Source organism: Mytilus edulis, chromosome 7 (assembly GCF_963676685.1).
Source record: "Mytilus edulis chromosome 7, xbMytEdul2.2, whole genome shotgun sequence".
NCBI classification, from domain to species: domain Eukaryota; kingdom Metazoa; phylum Mollusca; class Bivalvia; order Mytilida; family Mytilidae; genus Mytilus; species Mytilus edulis.
The window spans coordinates 27,769,097-27,795,677 of record NC_092350.1 but is presented as its reverse complement, the minus strand read 5'-3'; the positions used below and the strand labels follow the sequence as shown (position 1 = coordinate 27,795,677).

The window sequence follows — 26,581 nt, the reverse complement described above, 5'->3', positions numbered from 1 at the left end:
TCAGGTTTCTTCGGGGAACCATTGCACTACTGTACATGGTCATGTTACCTCAGGGAACCACTGTACTACTGTGGATGGACAGGTTACCTCAGGGAACCACTGTACTACTGTGTATGGTCAGGTTACCTCAGGGAACCATTGTACTACTGTGCATTGTCATGTTACCTCAGGGAACCACTGTACAACTGGGCATGGTCAGATAACCTCAGGAAAACATTGTACTACTGTGCAGGGAACCTTTGTACTCTTGTGCATGGTCAAGTCTCCTCAGGGAATCATTGTTCTACTGTGCATGGTCATGGTCCCTCAGGGAATCATTGTACCGCTGTGTATTTTAAGGTTACCTTAGGGAACCATTGAACTACTGTGCATGGTCAGGTTACCTCAGGGAACCATTGTACTACTGTGTATGGTCAGGTTACCTCAGGGAACCAGTGTACTACTGTGCATGGTCAGTTTACCTCAGGGAACCACTGTAAAACTGGGCATGGTCAGGCAACCCCAGGGAACCATTATACTAATCTGCAGGGAACCATTGTACTGTGTATGATCAGGTTTCTTAAGTGAACCATTGTACTACTGTGCATGGTAGGTAACCTCAGGGAATCATTGTACTACTGTGCATGGTCATGTTACACCAGGTAACCACTATACAACTGGTCATTATCAGGTAACCTCAGGGAACCATTGTACTATTGTGCATGTTCAAGTCACCTCAGGGAAACGTTGTTCTACTATGCATGGTCATGGTACCTCAGGAAACCATTGTACTGTTGTGTATTGTGAGTTTACCTCAAGGAATCTTTGTACCACTGTGCATGGTCAGGTTACCTCAGGGAACCATTGCACTTCTGTGCATGGTCAGGTTTCTTTAGGGAACCATTGTACTACTGTGCATGGTAGGTAACCTCAGGGAATCATTGTACTACTCTGCATGGTCAGGTTACTTCAGGGAACAATTGTACTACTGTGCATTGTCAGGTTTCCTCAGGGAACCATTGCACTACTGTACATGGTCATGTTACCTCAGGGAACCACTGTACTACTGTGCATGGTCAGGTTATTCATAAAGATAGACAAAAATGAGATTTACAGATAATTTAGTAGACTGAATTTTTTTCTGAACTCATTTTTTTCTGTTTGTTTATAAGTTTATGGTGAATGGAAACATAAATATAGACTTTTTAAAAAATCTTGCATCTTTTGGGGATATCATTCCAGGAAAGTGGAAGGATATCATGTTTACTTGAAGTGGTGAGATCTAGTAAAAATAGCAAACAGAAAGTAGAAAAAAATGAGTTGACTTCAGGATTGCGTAACGTTTTATTCTTCGTGGCAAGACCCCCTTTTTTCAATTAAATCACAATTTCACTTTGGTACATCGATGATATGAACATGAATTTTTTTCTAAGATCAGCTGTTTTGCATGTGAGCCTATGGAGTAGTCAATAACAAGACTGCAACCTTATGTTAATTTGATTTGAATCGATTATATTTGTTGTTATTTTTTGGGTTACCTGAGGTAATCCTGTTATGAAAGAATACTTCGTAGATACTTTGCTGGTATATGCATTTATGCTGTAATTACACAATTTCTTAATTTAAAATGTAGGACTTCATAGATTTGTATTGTTTATGCGATTATATGTAAATGTTACACGAGTTCACTTGAGTTAAATGGGTTGTATTTGGTGTTATAATTGGTGTTACCTGAGGTAACCCTGTCATGAATGAATACTTCGTAGATACTTTGCTAGTCTTTACATTAATTGTAATAAACAAACTTATTTATTTTGAATGTAGGACTTCATTGAAGTTATATTGTTTATGGGGTATATATGTAAAGTTGATCTCAAATAACTTAAGTTAAGTGGGTTATATTTGCAATTATTTTTGGGGTTACCTCAGGTACCCCTGTTATGAAAGAATGCTTATTAGATAGTTTGCTAGTGTAAACATTTATGTTGTAATCAAACAATTTCTTTATTTTACATGTAGGACTTCACAGATGTAAATTGCTTACGCGATATTTAGAAAATGCGATCTGTCTTAACTCGATTTAAATGGATTATACCTGTAGCTATTTTATGGGTTACCTGAGGTAACCCTGTCATGACAGAATACTTAGTAGATACTTTGTTAGTATATGTATTTATGGTGTAAAAAAACAACTTCTTCATTTTCAATGTAGGAATTCATTGAAGTTATATTGTTTATGTGATGTAAATGTAAAGGTGATTGGAATTAACTTGAGTTAAATTGGTTGTAATTGCTGTTATTGCTTGGGTTACCTCAGGTATCCCTGTTATGAAAAAATTATTAGTAGATACTATGCTTGTGTATACATTTGTATTTTAATCACACAATTTCTGAATTTAAAAATGTAGGACTTCATAGATTTGTATTTTTTATTTGATGTTATTGTTATGGTTATCCGAGGTTATCCTGTCATGTAAGAATACTTTGTAGATAGTTTTCCAGAATATACATTTAAGTTGTAATAAACGATTTACTTTTTTTTTTATATAAATTTGAACTTCATAGATGTGTATTGTTTATATGATATTTAGGAAAGGCAACTTAAGTTAACTTTATTTGAATTGATTATATTTACTGTTATTTTTGGGGTTACCTGAGGTAACCCTGTTATGAAAGAATACTTCGTAGACACTTTGCTGTTATATGCATTGATGTTGTAATTATACAATTTCTTAATTTAAAATGTAAAACTTCATAAATTTGTATTGTTTATGCGATGTATAGATATATGCTACCTGAGTAAACTTGAGTTAAAAGGGTTGTATTTGTTGTTATTATTAGGTTACCTGAGGTAACCCTGTCTCTCAGGTAACCCTGTAATGAATGAATTCTTCTTAGATACTTTGCTAGTCTTTACATTAATTGTAATAAACAAACTTCTTTATTTCAAATGTAGGACTTCATGAAAGTTGTATTGCTTATGTGATGCACATGTAAAGGTGAACTCAGTTAACTTCAGTTAAGTGGGTTATATTTGTAATTATGTCTGGGGTTACCTCAGGTACCCATGTTATGAAGAATGCTTTTGAGATAGTTTGCTAGTGTAAACATTTATGTTGTAATCGGACAATTTCTTTATTTTAAATGCAGGACTTCATAGATGTGTATTGTTTATGTGATATTTCTGAAAGGCGACTAAAGTTAACTTGATATGAAAGAATAATACTTATTTCTATTTCATGGGTTACTTGAGGTAACCCTGTCATGACAGAATATTTAGTAGATACTTTGCTAGTATATCCATTTATGGAGTAATAAACCAACTTCTTCTTTTTAAATGTAGGAATTCATTAAAGTTATATTCTTTATGTGATGTATATGTAAAGGTGATTTGAATTAACTTGAGTTAAATAGGTTGTATTGTTGTTATTGTATTAGTTACCTCAGGTAACCCTGCTATGAAAGAATTCTTAGTAGATACTTTGCTAGTGTATAGCTTTGTATTGTAACTCCACAATTTTTTTATTTGAAATGTAGGACTTCATAGATTTGTATTGTTTATGTGATGTATATATATTAAAAGGTGACCTCAGTGAACTTGAGTTAGATGGGTTATCTTTGTTGTTATTGTTATGGTTACGTGAGGTAACCCTGTAATGAATGAATCCTTCGTAGAAACTTTGCTAGTGTTTACATTAATTGTAATAAACAAACTTCTTTATTTTAACTGTAGGACTTCATGAAAGTTGTATTGTTTATGTGATGCACATGTAAAGGTGACCTCAGTTTACTTCAGTTAAGTGGGTTATATTTGTAATTATGTCTGGGGTTAGCTCAGGTACCCATGTTATGAAGAATGCTTTTGAGATAGTTTGCTAGTGTAAACATTTATATTGTAATCGGACAATTTCTTTATTTTAAATGTAGGACTTCATAGATCTGTATTGTTTATGCGATATTTCTGAAAGGCGACTTAAGTTTACTTGATATGAATGAATAATACTTGTTTCTATTTCATGGGTTTCCTGAGGTAACCTGTCATGGCAGAATATTTAGTAGATACTTTGCTAGTATATCCATTTATGGTGTAATAAATCAACTTCTCCATTTTTAATGTAGGAATTCATTAAAAAAAATTATATTGTTTATGTGATGAACATGTATATGTAAAGGTGATCTGAATTAACTTGAGTTAAATAGGTTGTTTTTGTTATATTTGTATTGGTTACCTCAGGTAACCCTGCTCTGAAAGAATTTTTAGTATATACCTTGTAAGTGTATACATTTATATTTTAATTACACAATTTCTTAATTTAAAAATGTAGGACTTCATAGATTTGTATGGTTTATGTGATGCATATATATTTAAAAGTGATACCTGAGTTTACTTGAGTTATATGGTTTGTATTTGTTGTTATTGTTATGGTTACCTGAGGTAACCCTGTAATGAATGAATTCTTTGTAGATACTTTGCTAATGTTTACATTAATTGTAATAAACAAACTTCTTTATTTCAAATGTAGGACTTCATGAAAGTTGTATTGTTTATGTGATGTATATATATAAAGGTGACCTCAGTTAACTTGAGTTAGATGGGTTATCTTTGTTATTATTGTTATGGTTACCTGAGGTAACCCTGTTATGAATGAATCCTTCGTAGACACTTTGGTAGTGTTTACATTAATTGTAATAAACAATCTTCTTTATTTTAAATGTAGGACTTCATGAAAGTTGTATTGTTTATGTGATGCACATGTAAAGGTGACCTCAGTTAACTTCAGTTATGTGGGTTATATTTGTAATTATGTCTGGGGTTACCTCAGGTACCCATGTTATGAAGAATGCTTTTTAGATAGTTTGCTAATGTAAACATTTATGTTGTAATCAAACAATTTCTTTATTTTAAATATAGGACTTCATAGATGGGTATTGTTTATGTGATATATCGGAAAAGCGACTTTAGTTAACTTGATATCAATGGATAATACTTGTTGCTATTTTATGGGTTACCTGAGGTAACCCTGTCATAACAAAATACTTAGTAGATACTTTGCTAGTACATGTATATGCAGTTATGCTGTAATAAACCACTTTCTTCTTTTGTTATGTAGGAATTCATTGAAATTATATTGTTTATGTGATGTATATGTAAAAGTGATCTGAATTAACTTGAGTTAAATAGGTTGTATTTACTGTTATTGTTTGCGTTACCGCAGGTTACCCTGTTATGAAAGAATTTTTAGTACATACTTTGCTAGTGTATACATTTATATTTAATTACACAATTTCTTAATTTAGAATGTAGGACTTCATAGATTTGTATTGTTTATGTGATTATATATAAAGTTACCCCAGTTGACTTGAGTTTAATGGTTGCATTTGTTGTTATAATTGGGGTTACCTCAGGTAACCCTGTCATGAATGAATACTTCAGATCATTAATTGAACTTTTATAAAAAAAAAAAAAAAAAAGTTTATAATTTTACAAGCCATCCCCACCCTACACGTACATACGAAATGAACGATCGGTGAATACAAATAATAAAATCATTTGGGAAGTTTGTTGACATCTTTGGTATTTGGTCACAATAAAATTTGGTATAGAGATCTATCTAAATAAGAACTATATTTTCGTGCGTATTTAATCAATGACGCATTACCATGATTACCTCAGGGCACCGATTACCTCAGGGCATACAGCAGCGGACCTAACTGCCACCTGCTACTGGTACCGTCAACCTGCAAGTAGTGCTGGTCGTTGAATACAAAATTGTTGTTTTCAAGCACTAGTCTCAGCAACTGAACCAGACAGTCTGTTGGGGGATGTTTATCCTTACGATTGTTCCATACCTGTTCACAAGCGACTATTCCTTCATTTTTGGGAATATTTGTGTACAAAGAAGACACATCCATCGATACCAAAATTGTGTTGTTTGGTAAGGGGTTTAATGAATCCATTTTCTTCAAATAATCTGTAGTATCTTGAATGTAAGATGGCATTGTTCTAACATGTGGTCTGAGATGGTAATCCACGAATTCAGATATTTTTTCGGTTGGATGGCCATTTGCAGATACTATCGGTCTTCCCGGAATCCCTTCTTTATGGAGTTTTGGGAGCAAGTAAAATCGACCGGCTGTGCAGGTTTCATCAGGTCATAGTATTATATATATATATATATAGAGAGAGAGAGAGAGAGAGAGAGAGAGAGAGAGAGAGAGAGAGAGAGAGAGAGAGAGAGAGAGAGAGAGAGAGAGAGAGAGAGAGAGAGAGAGAGAGAGAGAGAGAGAGAGAGAGAGAGAGAGTTGGTCATGAAATAGTTTGTTCAAAATTTGTCGTGTTTGGTTATCTTTTAAATTCAGTACTTTTTGTAATTGATAATTGCAATTTGGGAAATAATGTTCTTATTTCACATATATAATAGCATTTATTCAGATTCGAACTAATATTCTTACTTATGATTACTCTTGCTGCATATCTTACCTCGTTAAAACTCTCACGAGTATTTGTATTAGAATTGACGTAACGATTAGAGATTGCCGGTCATTTAATTTAATAGTATGATGAAAAAGAAATATTTACTGAGGATTGGCACACGTAAAAGAAGTATCACTGTGAAAATATCTCTTCTGCATAGGAGCATATGTCAGTCAGAAAGCAAATTGATTTACATAACAGATTCTATACAAAGTTCAATCAGTTGTGTCAACATTATATCCATCTTTTGTTATGCAGACTTAAATTAATAGTAAACACCTTTATATACCAAATGAGATGAATAGCCTGCATCAAAGCGGAAGTGACACACAAACCTAATGAAATAAATCAAACATATATAACTAATCAGCAATGGTCTTGGGTCTATACCATGTAAACAAAGGATGTAAGATAATCTGGTGGAGTAAATTCAAGTCATGAAGCTATTTGTATATTTAACAACTAACCAACCAGATCTACCAACCAAACCAATTTTATCTAACAGCACCCGCGTCTTTTCAACGTGTAAACAATGAAAAAAACTTCAAACGTGTCTGTTTTGTATAGATTAGACCGTTGGTTTTCCCGTTTGAATGGTTTGACACAAGTAATTTAAGGGCCCTTTATAGCTTGCTGTTCGGTGTGAGCCAAGGCTTCGTGTTGAAGGCCGTACCTTGAACTATGAAGATTAACTTTTATAAATAGTTATTAGGATGGAGAATGCTCTCATTGGCACTCATGCCACATACTCCTATATCTACTGCCATGAATTTTTAACGTTGTAAGATGTGATGCTTTTAAATATACCATTGAATGACAGTGTGTATGGTACGGAACAAAACAAATGATTGATCGGTCCCCATCCTTTCCTTTAAGCCACCGAATTTCATAAAACCAAAATGAATTCGAGTTTGTCATAGTACCGACAGAACAATATTTTACAACGTTGTAAGATTTGATGCTTTTAAATATACAATTGAATGACAGTGTGTATTGTACGGAACAAAACAAGTGTTTGACCGACAGAACAATATTTAACAACCGTATTAATAATGAAATTAAGAAATGAAATGATGAAGGTGCCAAAGAGACAACAATCTTACCAAGGTGCAATCAAAGGCAAAGAATGGGTCTTCAAGACACGGCTAGCCACAAAACAAAAATGTGTACTAGTTCAGTGAAAATAAGCGTACCTCTAACTCTCAAACGTTTAAATGAACAAAAAGTAAAAAAAGCTTATAAGATTAACAAAATTCAGAGGCACCTGACTTGGGACAGAAGCAAAAATGCGTTGGGGTTAAACATGCTTCGTTAGATCTCAACCCTCCCATTTTACATCTAGCAAATGATAAAAAAAATCAGTTTAAGAGGAGTCAACGTCCGATATCCGGATAGATATACATGAATTAAAAAAGGACTTATTGCATTTAATGACATGCCAGCTCCAGACCTCAACTAATCTAATAGAAAGATTATGTTTTCATCTATAAAAATTAAGCACAATCCCTCACGTTAGAGGTTTAGTATAATACCATCATGAAGTATATGTGAAAGACATAACCCGTATCAGGCCAATAACAGGTTTTTAGAATAAATGTGTTTGTTTCCGATGCAAAGACCACATGAATGAAATGATAATTATACCAAGATATGACATATGTAATGACCTGATAACAATATCGTAGCTATATTCCCTCTGAATAAGTCTGTTTAGCTTTTGAGGTGAAGGCCGACATTTTCTGCTGGTTTAGAATATAATCATACAAGATGGGATTTGAAATAACATAACGTATCATTTGTCTGCAAACATGTTGAGTTGATTATAAACCTATTTAAAACATGTTTGACTATGATACAAATTCGTATATTTCATTATTCTGTGTTTTGACTGTAAGGAATACAAGTATAAAGCAAAATTGGAATGTTTGTTTATATTTTTCCTTGTTTTTCATATCTTTACAATTTTAATCTAAAGATCGCGAGAATAGCTTACCTTAAGAAGTCATAAACATTTTTATAAGAATAAACATGGCTTTGACTTGAAACGTCTTTGTGCGTTGAATCGCAAAAAAGTTGTGTAAAAATCTATACTCATCCTGAAGCTTTTACATAAGGACATTTTTTACAAAGCTTAATATCCTTCAAATGAATTCATGATTGTAAATATTATGTAAATAAGATCTATGACCTAGTAACAAATTTAATAAGACGAAGTTATAAAAATATCTATTTGAGTTGCTGACATTTTTCAATCTTAATTTATAAGAGTGGTATATTTAAGAAGGCATAATGATTGCTGCGATTTGTTTGTGAAAATAAGTCAAATATTAAAGACGAAAAAACGAGTAGTTCGATCGATGCACTATGGACGCTCCTCTACAAGGTTTCATTCATGTGAAAGAGAAAAAGATATTAAATATAAACTGCGTTACATTTACTTAAAGCGAATCAAAGTGAAAATAGAAGACGTATATTGAATCAAAGTATAAACCGAGAACCTATAGGTTCATCAAGTAAAGTTACTAATATACATAAAGCTTCACTTACAATATACGATTTATAAGTTTAATGCAGGTACATTTAGTTTGATGTTTAAATTTATTAAGAAATCAAAATATCTATATAAAACATTAAGGACAGAGGAAACATAAATTAAGACATAGAAACATCATATTATCAGTATGTTATTTGTAAAAGTATAGTTAATTGTAGATAATCACCTTCAAATGGGTCTTACAGTTGCATATTTATTTTATGCCTTATGAGTTTGTTGTTATTATTTTTTCATTCTTAATCTAAAACGAATAATGCATAGTGCTAGTTTGCCTGTATTTGTTAAGGAAAATATATATGTTCTCGTTTCGGGAGGGATCGAAAAAAATAATTCGATTTGATGTGTTTCAAATTTGAAATTGCTGGTTATATTTAAAGTTTGGTTCTCTTTTCCTTACGCAAAATATTCTTTAATTTGTAGTCATTTGATGAATTTAAAGACCACCATAATTGCAATTTGAGAAATTGTGTTTGTTACTTCACAGAAACTATATCATTTATCCAAATTCTAACTTATAATTACTCTTGTTGCATATCTTACTTCGTTAAAACTCTCTGCAGTATTTGGATTAGAATTGACGTAACTATGAGAGATTTAAAGTCATTAAATTTTCCTACTTCACTCTTAATAGTATGATAAAAAAAATATTTACCGAGGATTGGCACACGTAGAAGATAAGTGGTAGTGTATGAAAAGTTCTTTTCTGCATAGGAGCATCTGTCAGTCAAAAAGCAAAAATTGGGAACGGAAATGGGGAATGTGTCAAAGAGACAACAACCCGACCAAAGAGCAGAAAACAGTTCAATGCCATCAATGAGTTCTAACACAGTGATAAAATCCCGCACCCAGAGTTGGGCTTCAGCTGACCCCTAAACAAATATGTGAACTAGTTCAGTGAAAATAGACGTCACATTAATCTTCAAAACATCCACTTCTATAATGACATAAATATAAAAATCCTACAGTATTATCAAAAGCCGTCGACACCTGATGTTGGACACACACAATAATGCAGCGGGGTTAGACATATTTAAATGATGCACAATACCTTCCGTTTAGTATCATATCATCATCAAATAAATGAGAGGAAAACAATCCGTAGCATTCTATTCACTGGTTTCAGAATAAATACATGTGTTTATTTCCGATCTTAAGATCCCATGAGTGAAACAATATTAATACCAAATTATGCCAATTTAATGACCTGACAATAGTATCGTAACTATATCCTTTATGAATGTTTCTGTTAAAAGGTTTGTTTATTTGCTTTTTATAGAATATTATCATGAAATATTGAGTTGATTTTAAAATTTTTAATATATGTTTGACTATGATGTCAAATCGTATTTTTATTATTCTGTCTTTTTTCGTTAATGAATACAAGTGTAAAGCAAAACTGGATTATTCGTTTATATTTCCCTTTTGTTTTTCATATCTGTACACTTTTAATCAACTGATCACGAACCTAGATTTCCTTAAGAAGTTGTTTACAATTATATAAGAATGCCATGGCTTTAACTTGAACAATCTTTGTGTGTTGAGTCTTTCATCGCGAAAAAGTTGTGTAAAAAACTATATTATCATGAGGCTTTTACATAAGGACACTTTTAACAAAGCTTGATATCCCCTAAAATGCATTCATGATTGTAAATAATATGTAAATAAGTTCAATGGTAGTAACAAATTTAATAAGACGAATCTATCAAAACCTCTATTTACGTTTCTAACATTTTCTCGTCTTAATGTAAAGGAGCCGTAGATTGAAGATCAATACACTATTGATGCTCCTCTAAAGGGTTTCATCCAAGTAGGAAAAATCGATAGTAATGATAAACTGTAAAACATTAATAAATCAAATTGTAAAGCGAGAGAAAAACATTCATCAAGTTAAGTGACTTATGTACAGAAAGCTTCATATAGAGTATCAAAATTGAAAACAAACAGATGAAGTTTGATGTAAATAAAGGAAACAGTAGTATACCGCTGTTCAAACTCATAAATCCATGGACAAAAAACAAAATCGGGGTAACAAACTAAAACTAAGGGAAACGCATAAATATAAGAGGAGAACAACGACACAACACTACAATGTAACTAACACACACAGAAACGGACCAAGCATCAGACAAAATCCCACAAGAATAACAAATATAACATCAAAACCAAATACATGAATTTGGGATAGACAAGTATCGTGACACGTCTTATCGCAATGTCAATTTACACTCAAAAATAAGAGAAAACAAACGACGCAACGTTAAATTGTAACACACACAGAAACGAACTATAATATAAAAATGGCCATATTCCTGACTTGGTACAGGACATTTTTAAAGGAAAAAATGGTGGGTTGAACCTGGTTTTGTGGCATGCCAAACCTCGCACTTTAATGGCAATGTTAAATATAACATAGAAATGACAACATAGTATTACAGGGCTACAATACAAATAAATAGGAAAACGTATTAGACAAAAAAACACATGATTAATGAATAACAACAAGCATCAGGTTTAAAATTTTATACGCCAAAAACGCGCCTCGTCCACACAAGACTCACCAGTGACGCCCAAATATAAAAAATCGAAAGCGAAAAAAAGTACAAAGTTGTACAGCACTGAAGATCAAAAGTTGAAAAAGGTTGTGTCAAATACGGCTAAGTTTGTATGCTTGGGATAAGAACATCCTAATTATTTAGAACAAGTAATGCTATTGCAAACAGTAAATTTTATCAAATAAATATAACAGATATACATAATGAAACTGAAGTATTAACTCATTTCATAAAACAAACACGAATACATAATGAATGACCAACACAGAATAGACACACCCGACTCAGTCCAGGCCTCAACGCAGTAAATTATGAAAATGACGTCACATACGATGGTGAAAAGGCATTTTAAAAAATTACGTCACATACGATGGTGAAAAGGCATTAAAAATTACGTCACATTTGAATATATGAAATTTTTGAAACACCAGAAAAATTACGTCACATATGAAAAACTATATCTCAAAAGTAAGATAGAATTAGGATTGATTAAAGATTAAAATAAAACTAAATACTGATATTGCATTTAAACACAATGCATATTGCAATACTTATTAATAGCAATTAACTATAATATATACAGTTTGTTATGAATCCAACTTCAAACGTAAATTATCGTACAGATTATGTTGACCAAACCTAAATCTAATAAATGACGGCGGTGATTAATTTTTGTTTCCATAACACATAAATATAATAGAAAAGACGTCAACACATTTGACAAAATCCGATGAGAATTACAAATATAACATTAAACATTTAAACTAAATACATGAGTTTGGGATAGACAAGTACCGTAACACGTCTTAAAGATTCATAAAAAAATTAAACTCTCTATATAACATTATAGATCAAAGAGACAAAAATGAAGACATAGACACACCATATTAAATTTTCGTTATGAAAATATTCTTTATCATATCGTTTTAGCTTTAATTAATTTAAAGTTATCTGGAAAAAAACGTTTGAAGCAAGCAAATGCAAACATTTTGGTATCATGCCTATGTGAATGTCAAGTTCGTTTATTTTTAGCTTAATTACCACCTATCAATTGATTTTACAGTTGCATATTTTGTTGCTGTCTTCTGATTGTTTTTATTTCATATTTACATCAAAATAACTACAATCAAAGTTATATATATTTTTGTTTAAATCTTGAATTTCTAATTATTTTTTGTTGGGGGGAGGGCGCAAGTGAGCACCAGAAAAAAACTGATTATTTGATATAAAGCATAATTCACCTTAACTGTAATAGAAGTCTTGTTTACACTTCTGCACAATTTTTCGAATGATCGATCAATCCCAATATGCACAACATACTTATTCAGGATTACAAAATCTCCGCCTATGCTTTCTTAAAAGAATTTAACCGCTGAAACATCCTATTGATTCAATGCTAAAGTCATTTGTCACTCTTGTCAGGAGTAATTTTATTGTTAGATGTTGATATTATGTCTTTTCCCTGTCTTTGTCCATTTTTTTCCAGTTGAATGACTAAATGCATTTAACAAGGAAATGGTTAGTCTGATGTAATTATTATTGTACAGTCAGTCAGTAGACGTGTTATAAGTATATCAAAGTGCTATTAAGCACTCTTATGTTACGGAAGGTCTTTCTGAATTGATTAACATAGAAACATACACACTCACACAAAAAACAACTTTTTATAGTTTAACAATGTTTAAGTGAGTGGAAATCACTATTGTATTATCGTATTACCAAATTTAAAGTACAAAGTCTGACAATCCATTCACGTATATCAAAATTCTTAAAATTTCAAAAAACTAAATTTTAATTTAACACTCATATTGATACAAAGTGTCAAATTGTAGATAATCAAAAACGTAAATGCAACATATGAGACATTCGATCAAAGTTGGATTTTAACAATGTATTGTTCGAGTGGTGAAACTTATAAGTAAACAATTTCCCTAAACCTAATTGGAGGTAAATAAACATCAAACAAGGGGTAAAACTCATAAAACACCGGTTTCTCTGATCAAGACACATATTTTTATTTATTAGGTACACTCGAAACATAATTTTGGAAACCAACATGTAACACGTTTAAGAGCAGAAACAGAATAATAACATTAGAGGCAACAGTAGTTTTCCAATCTTCTAAGCACACGAATATATCAAAAAGAAACACATTCCCCATTTCCTTTCTCAATTTAACGTTGTCACGCCAGTGAAAATACAGAACTAATAAATGTATAATAGATCATGTAACCAGTAATGCACGACCACGTAAACGTGTCAACTGGTAGATGAGACAGACCCATTTCAATCAATTCGTAATGATGGTAATCCTAAAATTTATGAAGTGTTAACTTTATTAGTTCTCTATCAGACCAGGTTTCTGTTAGAGGTAGATCCCGATTACTTAAGACCGTAAAGTTTGAATATTTAAGAGTTCAACGTATCAACTAAGAGACATGAACGTCATACGACGGGCAGAGGGTATGTTACTACCTAGAAAGTTGAAAATTGGAATGTTAAAAGCATACCGTGTGACACAGGTTTAAGGTGAAATCGTCACTATAATTTAATATTGATAAATAAAAATTATAGAAAAAGGAAAACTTCTAGTTTTTGAAGTAGCCTTACCAACCTTAAATCTTCTAAAATCAAATCGCTCTTGGGGAACGGTTTTTTTTTCTTCAGTTTTTTACAATCGATTATTCATTATTTTTAAGTTTCAAACATAATGCTTCTTTAAATAAAACAACACTGGAGTAGTTTAATCACAAGTGTACCTGTGGTAAAGATCTTTTAAAAAGTCATCTTCCACAAATATCTGCACTTTATAATTATCTGTTATTGTTGATGTGTATACTATGGTATTTGTACCTGTATGTGTTTAACCTGTATTCGTATTTGTTTTGCTTGCCAGCATGTTGTACATGTTTCCTTGGTAATTACATTTAAGGGATGGAATTACCTTTTTCTATATTCTCATTTCCTTTTTTTTGCCTGCTTTCTGTAATGCGTGTTGATTACATAAAAGGAGAACTTTGGTATATACAAACTCATTTTGTTAAAAATATTGTAATCTCGGTTGATATATAATTTGTAACTTATACAACGATCGTCTGTGCCTTCAATATTTTAATGTATAATTAATGTAAAGTACATAAAATCATTTGATTTCATGATAATTTTTGAACACATCAAATAAAAGTGAGAGATATGGTTAAACTTTGATCGCCAATGAAATAACAACCAACTAGAGTAAAAATTGTGAAGTAGTGATCTATTATAAACCCCGGTAAAGTAACAAACCCACAATGCGATGTTGACTATAAAACACTCGAAACAAATAATGTACGGAAACCTTAACCTGAGACAGTCGTGTAACACAAATTATAAAATAAGTATAACATAAGGAATGGGAATGAAACAGAAAAAAAACCCATCAAACACAAAAACAATAGACATCAAATTCCGACATAAGAGTACTTGCATTTAAAGAAACCATCAGAATGCTTGTTTAAAAAAATGAGAATCCAATTGAAGTAAGCTTTACTATATATATATATATATATATATATATAAATTTGTATAAGATTTTTTCATTATTTAATCAATTGTTTACAAAATAGACAGATCAAGTCTTGGTGGTTATTTTTGTAACACTTGTGATGAAAGTACAGAAATGAATGAAATCATAAAGGAATTAAATTGGCTTTAGCCTAAAATAAATGAAGTATCTCATCTTTAACGTAAACACTTCAATTTTATCAGTTAAAACTCTCGAAACCTAAAACAAGTCTTCATCTTACATTGGTCATTTCCACATATGGCAAAAACTTGTGCATAAGGATTCTCCAGACAAATAAAGCTATGGTGAAGTGTTCTGGATTTCCGAAACAATAAACTATTAATATAGGAATAAAGAGGATTGTCGTATTTATTTCTGTTTTTCAATAAAAGTGTAAAGTTAACAAGGTTTATTGAAATAGGCTTAAAATGAGTTCCATGTATGTTTACCTAAATTCCCCTCTTTTTAATAACTATTTTGTTAAATTAAGTTTTCAACTTAGAGAGATTTATGTCCAAAAAATATTCAGAGATAAGTTAACATTAAATTAAAAATAACTCGTAAACATTAAATTAATTTTTGGTCATTAAAACGTATGAATTGATAATCATAACACTACAACTTAAATTATCGATTTGTATTATTTCTAATAGAAAGAAAGGAGTGGTGATATGATTTCCAAAGAGACAAATATCCAACAGTGTCCATAATGAACCGGACTAAAGCCACTATATGTCAGCCTACAACACTGCGAAAACCCAAAACTTGTTTTAATATTCATAATAAATCACCTGTTGATAGGACTGTTAGTGTTTTATAAGGAATTTTCATTTAAAATTCTGATCAATAGAAATATCCTGGAATTAATGTAAAATAGGCAAAACAGTTATATTGTCGATACTGTAGCAAGTGTTTGGTGTAAGCCAACACAATTATGTATTTAATACGAACTGTTAAGCTGAATTGTGTAACATACCATTATGTACTTTTTTAAATGTTAATAAATATTAAGTTAATTGACATCACGTTTACATGTATAAATGATTTTCAGTAATTCACAGCAAAGCGTATATTGGACCTAAAAATATCTCCTGGAACAAATGCGTGACACAATTAAACCAGTAGTCGTGGTTGCAATTACTTAAAGAAGACAATACTATTCCTTGAAATATTATATTCCCATTTCCATTCAAACATAGTTTTATTACTGTTGCTTCTATATCATACAAAAATGAACGTACCTATTACAGGTTCAATGCCATTAAATCAAGTTAATATTCATGCGTAATTGATGAACTGTCTTTCGGAAAGACGTGCTATAAAATATCAGTTTTGGAAAGTTATTGTAGAGAAAAATGAAGGCAACAAAGTACCTTCAGATGAATGGTCTAACGGAAAACATTATTCCAAGCACTGTTATAGATTTTGGTGTATTCATCTTTCATGCAAGGGTCATCAATTCTGGATGAGAGCGATATGATCAATCTAATTTTGTAACACTAAAAACAATTATTGACATATCTAATAGCACAAAACAAACTGTAAAAGATGTACATTTATGTTTTGTATCGAATAGTTTAAATGTTATACATTCACGAATGTTGTAGTGCTATTAGACCTTTCCAACATCTCTCGACACCGACTAATGACACCTACAGTTTACAGGTAAAATGGATGGGTCGTCTCAAAGACAAAAAACCATCATGATTATCATTACGTAACATATGGGATTGGCGGTTTTATACTGTTTTGACTATATAGTTTAAGAATATATATCAACCAAATAAATAAATAAATATATGTATGGTGGCCGGATGCGGCCATTTATTTCGCCTTTTCGTGTTTTCGTAACTTCTCCTTTCATTTTGCAAACGCGAAATTGGGAATTCGAAAATTCGAGAAAGCAAAATCGAGAAATTAAGAAATCGGGAAATCGGGAAATCGAGATATATGGAAATCGAGAAATTGGGAAATAGATGAGATCGGGAAATCGAGAAATTGAGAAATCAAGAAAGCAAAAACGCCAAAACACGTAAGAGAAAACACGAAAACGCGAAAACGCGAAATTAATTCTCGATTTTGCGTTTTTGCTTTCTCTATTTCTCGATTTCCCAATTTCTTGATTTCTCGATTTCCCGATTTCTCAATTTCTCGATTTCGCTTTCTCGATTTCTCGATTTCCCCGAAAACACAAAAAGGGGAAACGTCCGCATCCGTCCACCATACATATGTCGCTGTCATATAATATTCTTATTTCGTATGTATCTGCACGACATTTCATGTTAAATTGATTAAACAAATATTCCAATCATTCAGAATCCTAACCCATTTGCTCTTCACTTTTGTGATTATGTGAGTCTTTCGCCAAATATTTGCCGCATGCCAATAACGATTTAATTTGTTGGTGTAAAAGCTTTTATGATTTTTTTCAAAAATGAAATAGAATACTGGACCGTCCGTCTGTATCACACTTGTGAACACGACCAACGTTGTGTTTTTCCACCGATCTTCACCTTAGTTGATGTGCATATTCAATTTCTACATAATTACATATTGATTTTTTAGGTCAAAGGAAAATATCACGTCTTTTTGTTGTTGTTTTTTTTTTGTTTTTTTTTTTATCAACGACGGTCTTCTCCGCTTCAAGATATCTTGTTCGAGGTAAGGTTTTTCCTTCATGAATTTTGAAAAAAAATATAATTGACCCCTCGTTTTAATGTTACATTTAAGCAGTGATTGGTATATACAGAATCCAAGTGGAACACCAAATTGATGAATTGGAATGATACAAAGTATTGAGTACATTGTGGAGGCATTCAAGGCCAAAACTAACAGACATGTGCCACCCTTGTCAACCGACATAATCATTGTCTAATAAATATCAACTACAATAAAACATGATTTGTTCTTTTCGTTTTCCAAATTCAATCAGAACAGCTAGAAGCTAAACGTCTAAAAGATGAAATGTGACTTAAAGTCTATCATTTTCTTTATAATAAATTAAAAAAACCCATGTCATTTCGACTCTGTAGGAAAGTTTTTATTATTGTCAATGATTGAAAGCAATAAAATCAATAATGATCTCAATTATTTTTGATTTTTGAGACGACCCTTCACATTTTACCTGTCGTAGTCGTTCTCAACTGTAGGTGTCGAGAGATGTTGAAAAGGTCTTTTTAAAGTTAAACTAAATCGCAAAATGACACACGGAGGGATTGATATCATGTTGTACATTTTCAATTCAGTGAACACATTGATTGATGTACTGTTAATGAAGCTCGTAACAGTTCGGTTAAATTAGAGTCTATCGCCTTTTTCTTCCCATAAGAACACAATTACCATTGTACCTAAACACTTTTCCGCTTTACTATACACCTCAATTGACTATTTCGGACTTGTTATGCTGTAAACAACTTTATTTTCTATAATACTTTTTAGCGTATAACCCTGTCAAGAGTACTTTGCAATTACTGTTTTGCAATTTCCTTTTTTTATGTATTCACATAAGAGGAAACCCAAGTTTCAAAATCCGTTTTTTTCTACGGAATTCGTAGTAATAAATTGCTGACAAAAATACGTTGGCTCATCAAATTAGACCGAAAATAGAAAATCAGAAATTATCAATAATCTCTATTGAAACTGGTTAATCAAACTAGAAAAATTAATTAAACAAATGTGCCATAAAAATAATCACATTTATAAATCCATAAAAAAATACCGCTAAGTTGTTAAATTAATTTTTGGTATCAGGCAGAAGTAAAGACAAATAAAATGAATTTATTGGCACAAGTTGTTACATCACACCATAATAAACCGTTGAATAAAGAAGTAACCATACATCACATTCTTTATTTTAACGTTCTTTGCAAAGATTTATGTTTTGCGACTTTCTCAATAAATTTATAAAGAAGATATAATTTTAAGATATTGATTCTTTTTCAAGTGGAATTTGCAATTATTGTTTTGCAATTTCCATTTTTACGTATTCATATAAGAGGAGACCCAAGTTTCAAATTCCGTTTTTTTTACTTGCGGAATTCGTAGTAATAAATTGCTGACAAAAATATGTTGGCTCATCGATTTAAAACCAATGATAGAATTTCAGAAATTATCAATAATCTCTATTGAAACTGGTTTATCAAACTAGAAAAATTTATTAAACAAATGTTCAATAAAAAAAAAATAACATTTATAAATCCGTAAAGCAAAAGCGCTCAGTTGTTACATTAATTTTTGGTATCAGGAAGAAATAAAGACCAATAAAATGAAATTATTGGAATAAGTTGTTACATCACACCAAACTAAACCGTTGAATTAAGTAGTAACAATAAATCACAATGCAATGAAATACTATCAACAGAGATGTTCATGTGAGAAACTGGTATTCATTATTTCTTCAATGATTTCAATACTAAAATCGTTTTGTGAGAATTACAGTTCAAATCATAGAAAAGTGATTATGTTAACCAAATTATTGCATTTATACTTTTTTCTTTATTCTAACATTCTTTGCAAAGATTTATGTGTCGCGACTTTCTCAATATATTCATATGGGAATTGATAGTACTTTGAGATATTCGTAACAACTTATATAAAAGAAGTTATAATTTTAAAATATTGATTCTTTTTTTGATAGGACTAATTTTACAATCCAACTGTTGGTAAAACAATCGTTGGAAGACAATAGTTGGTTGAGAGTATTACAGTCTAATTTCAGTTTGTAACAAGCAACACGACGGGTGCCACATATGGAGCAGAATCTGCTTACCCTTCCGAAGCACATATGATCACCTCCAGTTTTTGTCGGGGTTCGTGTTGCTTAGTCGTTAGTTTTCTATGTTGTGTCTTCTGTACTATTATTAGTTTGTTTGTCTTTTTATTTTTAGCCATGGCGTTGTCAGTTTATTTTCTATCTATGAGTTTGACTGATATCTTTCGTCCCTCTCTTCTTGCTATTGTCTTGTATGGAGTTTGAGAGAGTTTAAAATCTGGCTAATAGTATTAGACCTTCAAACAATGATTCAACATTTGAAGTTGATGTACTAAAAATTTCTTGTTACTTTAAATTACAAAACATAAATTAACCTACTTCATAATTTACGTGACTTCCAAAATGAAATGTCTTACTTGTGTTTAAATTCATTATTTAGATGAAATATAGCAACAACAAAATATAACTTAAACTGCCAGTGGCTCTTAAATTAGTTCAAATTATTTCGTCGTATTTCCTATAATTTACAAAAATTGTCAATTAAACCTAACTAGATCCAACGTTTTATATTTTCATCGTAAGTTATGGACAAATGTTCAATTGAAGATTTTTCCGAGGCATTTATCTGATTAAATGTATAGCCTTAAGCTATATAAAATCTAATAGCAAATCAGAAGTCGATTAGGGATAATTTGCTGCTTCATAACCTTGAGCAAAACACCTCAAAAGTAAGTGCACTAGTTCGTGCCTGATATATATAACATCCTTTCATCAATTGTGTTATACTCAGAAGACGTACTTTAAACCAACTGGGTCTATCATTTAACTTGCATGAACACAATCCAAAGAATTTGACAGGTACAATTGCGGACACATTTAAATAGCTGAGTAAAATTTGTAAATCTAAGCATACAATGTGCTTTTATAACACAGACTTTATCATGTAAAGTGTATTAAGTTATGAGGTTTTATATTTTATTTTATTATGACCAAAACTCACCCAAAATACCAAATGTATAATTTTTCATGTGATTTTGAAAACCTCCATTTGTCTAATGATGAACACAATATACATGTAAATAGTTATCTACTGCATCAGAACATAGTTCTTAAATTGAACTGGTATGTATTTTGACATTAAAAAGTTAAATATTTGTAGATTTAGCACACATTATCATGTATTTTATTTTAGAATAGGTCACACTATTAGTATGAATTGAGTGAATGAATCAGGACTTTATCTTTTACTAAGTGATTACGAGTTAAACTTATCGGGTTAACGTGTTTAAACTTGGACGCTCGTTTGTCCTTCAATTTTATATTATGTGAGGTTATCAAATGTTTGCTATTTGTTTCTGCATATAACTTAAATTAAAACTTAAAGTAAAAGCTAAGGTAATCAAAATTTAAAATATTATAATCTAAAAATGTACCTACGAAGTTATACTAAGGTATGTGTCACCCAGTCTTTAGTTTTCTATCTCTGTATATTGAATTGTTTTTCTGATCTTACTTATTCGTTTTTTATATAATGATTCCATGTCGCTTCTAATCTTGGTATCTGCCACCTATCTTATGTAGATTTATCCTAGATTTTAGCATAATGAGTATAATTCGATTTCATTTACTTGAATATAAATACGTTTAATGCTTAGAAGACCAACCCTTAACACGAGGATTTGTTTATAAACATCGACAATTCATTTTTTTTTAATGAATTCAACATTTTCAAGTAGTTGTTATGAAGAAGATTCACATTCAAAATGGAACCCTATCTCTTATAGATACGAAAACCGCCATTTTATATGATCGATTAAAAAAAAAAATGTCTAGAAAATAGAACACAAAGACACAATTTAGGAGATGACTACAACGAGGGTGTACAGTACAACAAGCTGAGTTTTACGTTGTCTATGATTTGTGTTGTTTTAGTGGTTGTTAGTTTCTCATTGACCAATAAGAAAAATCCATTTGATATAATGCTTCCCTCTTTTAAGGCCCAGACCAACAAATATTTAGACTATAATACGCTTCTGAAGCAGGCGTTCCGGCAACAGTCGTTTCGCTCATAGTTGATAAGGTCATACTATTTCATACTGGTCTTAAGAAATATATTTCATATACAATTTTCCAATCACTTGCTTTTAGATGTCTTTGGCGTTTTTATTAGTTTTCTTGACATAACTTTTTCGTTGATAAGATACGGACGAATTAAAAACAAAAGACAATAAAACATTTTTGAATGTTGAAAGTGATTTTGTGGTGCGTATGACGGCTTATAAACCAATGTTCTAATTGAATGCTTATTTCATGTCGTATTTGCCTTTCTTCACTGTGTAAAGTTAGATTCATTTGTTATTTACGCCATCTCGATAGTATTGATTAGTTTTATATTGGTTCCGTTTAGTTGTTTTGTGATATCGATGTGGCACTTTGGGCTAGAATGATATATATAAATAAATATACGTCTAGAATAAGAACTTTAAATACGAAAAATGTGGAATAATTAAGATAACAGTCATAAAGTATTCCAGAAATGACCAATGCGTCAGTTTGACATATTCATGACGTTATGGTGACATTACAAGTGACCTTGATGAACTAAAGTGTCAAGATTATACATGCATTTCAAATATATCAACTCAATTTTAAAGAGCTTACATAATATTACTTTTTTTGCAACATACGTGACAAACTCAAAGGCTTTACGCTATCTACTCCTTTGATGTTTATGGTCAGATACACATACTTACAAATGTATGGTGGTCCTTACATATGACCAAATGTCATTTGAAGCCATTAACATATAAAATTTTCGTGAAAACATGTAATATAATGTGAAAATGATTTTCTTGTTCAGCGAAGACAGTCGTCATACGCTGACATGACATCATAAGCATTATACTGAGACAGAGTGGTTAAAACCTTTACATTTCGGCATTGTTTCAGTATTCACTAAATACTTGAATCTTGTTGGTTTTAAACATTAAATTGAAAAAAAAAGACTATAAATGAATCAGTTTGACAAATTAGATAGGTTTAAACTTGTTGACTAGTTAGAAAAATAATGTTAAAAAATTAATTAATATCATATATTACATAAATACAAATTAAATGCATAAAGAGACCTATAAATGTTCTAAATGAGGTATGGAATACCTGTGTGCATCTACCATACATGAAGTGCGGACATGAGACTAGTGCTTCCTCATAAACATTAACTATTTATACAAGATGGATACAACCTATGTTTGGCGTGATCGTATTGCTCAGTCTTTATGTATTTAGGTTTTGTATATTTTTTTTGTTGTTTTTGTCATGGCATTGCCAGTCTAGTTTTGACTTATGAGTTTGAATGTTCCTTTTTGTAACTTTCGATTCCCTGTTATCTATCCATATAAAGTCGGTGACAAATATAAGTTTAAACACATTTTTTTATGGTGGATTGAGAATCAAGTTATTCCAATTTATATTAATCCCTTTCCACTTCGCGGGTGTAAATGTTGCCTTGTTATGGCATTATCCTGCTCTTTTTCGAAAACTACAAAGGTGTCAATTACATACAGGAGATACGGTTCTTTCTTAACAAAAGGCAGCCATTAATCGTCCTCTTCCGATTGACTATCGTCGTTTATCAAGACCATACTCGAAAATAGTGTCTTGAAAAGCATCAATCGGAATACAATACGTTGAACTGTTAACTTATCAAAACAAGTTTATTAACAGTAGGAATCATTAAGAAAGTCTAGCTTAATCCTTGCAACCTAAAGATTTGTCCTCTTTTTCGAATGTCAACAAATGCATCCGAGACGAAAGAAGATATGTTTTTTTTTTATACAATGATACAAGTAATACATATATTTCAAGAACAATGACATTATTATTGAAGAATAGTTTGTAGACAATCTATCGTTCTAATAAAAGGTCTTAGAGGTGCTAAATGATATTTATATAAACAAAGTTTTATAAGACAATTTTGCTTTAATTTTTCTTTTAAATTTTAAGATTATAATACATTTAGTTCGTATAATCAAATCTTATAATGGCGTTGACAAATAAAATACCATTTTATAAGGGAAGTGGGTCAAAAATACAAAAACATATTTACCTTGCTTCAAAATTGTGTAGTATCATCAGTTCCCGTTCATAAAATATCAAAACGTAAATTACTCTTTCTACGGCAACAAAAGTATCGACTAATCAACACGTAGCAGTTTTCACTTCTTAATCATTGGTCATAATGCAAACTTCAGCAGACTTGCTTAGAGATCGACTTTATGTATGAGTGACAACTGTATTAATCTTATAAAACAGAATTTATATTCAAATATCTGTGTAAGTGACGTTAAGTAGACAATTACCAATAGGAACAATGTCAATAGATTTTAGGTCAACAAAGATGACAGCTTTGCAAATATCAAATTAATGTCTTTGACAATGGTAAGATTTGAAGATGTTTTATAACGGAAACATCTTGGTATTAGATTGAACCTTACAAGTGGAAAAGACTTATTGTGTTCCTAATATGATCGACAGTACGTCAAAATATAATTGGCTCAGACATTTCTTTGTGGTAGTGTTGTGCTTATAACGACGTAAGAAGATGAATTTGCCCACTAATTAGTAAGTTGAAAAACTTAAACGTCCACAATAAAACAGATGCAGATAAATTGACGTTATTGTCAATGTTAGAGAAACATACAGACCGTGAGAAGGCTGCAAAGCCATTTAATGGCGTTTTACACTTCCATCATCGTTGGAATGAACCAATACCTTCAATAACTCGGGCACTACATTCACATTTAAACGATCATTTAAAAAAAAATATATTAATTTTCATAATATAATAATAATAAATATATAACTTTATTTAACTGAAATTATAATGAGGTTAAGAATGTTGTAGAATTAATCAGTTGGTAAAACAAGTACGTAAATATGTTGCAAGTATAGCATGAATAACTACATCTAAAATTAAAATCTGCTATACTTGAAATGACACAGTTGTTCAGATTCATTTGTTTGAACATTTCCGTCCAACAGGTGTGTAAATAAAAGGAATTCAGGCGTGTACTATGCGTATTATTCATCGAAGTTCTTCCCAAAAGTGTATCTACCAAATTTTGGAAATAGTAAAAATTACATATTAAACATACAGGTAGGAGTAAACTAGACAGACTCTGCCGTGAATTTCAAAATCAACTGTTCTGATTATGCAATTGCAATTTAAAGGTAGAAAGGTATCTTTTCCATTCATTTGTTAATGTTGCAAATGATTTGTTTGCTTCTTCACTGAATTAAAAGCTAAACAATTCCTGTATATGATTATGCTTTATTTTTAACTTAAACGTTTGCAACTCTACAAAATGGATGGTATACAGCATAATTAAAGTTCTGGTGTCTGAAATATGTATTTTTCTGGATTTCAAGTTATAGTGGCTGAGGCAGTTTTTGAAGCAATTTTGTTTCATTCAAGGCAAATATCAGTCTTTAACCGAGGAGCAAAATTGAAAAGATGAGTCGCATTTTTTTCAATATCTTCCTGAGTAAGACGCAATCATGTACTCTTGGTACACAGGTTTATGTGTATATTGAGTATTGAAAAAATATAAACTGATTGATTATTAATTATCATTAGGTTGAAACTTTGAATGGTGTGAATAAAAGTGTAATTAGGAATTGAATGCTTCTTTTTGTAAATTTATTGGGGTGTAAAAGCGTTGACCGAAGTACATTTTGTATGAAGCGCGGAAGCGCTTCATTCTAAAAATGTACGCATGGTCAACGCTTTTACAACCCTATAAAGTTACAAAAAGAAGCATTCAATACTTATAATTACATTTTTTTAGCTATGATCAAGAAAAAACGAATTTTATATTGTTTTTATTTAATTCACCTGTGCACTTTATTGTGGGACCACGTGCTATCATGAATGAAAAGTTTTATTGAGTGATACAATTGCTTACGGAATAACACGTGATGTGCTGTTAGCTAATCAGAATAAAGTATTATAATGAAACATACATCTAATGTAATTATTTAAATGTAATAAGTTTAATACATAAAGTCATCTTAGATACCAAGATCAAAATGTTGTACGCCAGACGATGAAATAAAAAAAGAATTGACAAAGGAAATAAGTAGTTAAAGAGCTTTGAGGACCAAAAGTTCCAAAATGTTTGCCATGAACATGCATGTAAGATAATGTATACTTTGTGTAGATAATTCGCAGTATTTCGAAAAGTACAACGTTTTGTAAACAGATGATTTCAAATTATAATCATATCAATGATATATCGGCACAGAACTACTGACTAAATTTCATGAGTGTTTACCGCTTTCTTAACATTTCAATTTAATGTCCTTAACATGAATAAAAGAAACATAATGTATAAAGCCTAGGATTTAGGATATCTTTGACGATATATCTTTGAAGAGTTGAAACAGATTATATAGAGACAGCAATGTCTACAACACTATTGTATACGGGTTTCTTTCCAGTGATACTGCTGAATCTAATTTAGACTTAACACGCCTTGGATACTCAACTATAAGCCCAGAGTCTTTGATGATATTTTCTTATCTTATTTTAATTCAATGAAACAGTTAATGCTTCGAAAAACGAAAATGCATGTGTATCTAATTACAGATCAGACAACTTTGCTGGTATCTAACGATGAAAGCTGTATTAAATACGTATTTATACAACATGAATGCATCTCTTGGTCATAAATCAAGATCAATTATCCCCAAACATTTAAATGAA

General features: G+C 31.2%; 1 protein-coding gene across 1 annotated transcript in view; it reads right to left on the bottom strand.

Moving 5' to 3' along the window:
• LOC139481174 (neuropeptide S receptor-like) overlaps nt 1-23,969 on the bottom strand; it is a 55,948-nt gene extending 31,979 nt beyond the window's left edge. Inside the window, exon 1 of the mRNA XM_071264328.1 lies at nt 23,924-23,969. Coding sequence (XP_071120429.1) covers nt 23,924-23,949 — 26 coding nt within the window. The 5' untranslated portion in view covers nt 23,950-23,969. The remainder of the gene's footprint in view (nt 1-23,923) is intronic.
• Between the last annotated feature and the right edge of the window lie 2,612 nt (nt 23,970-26,581).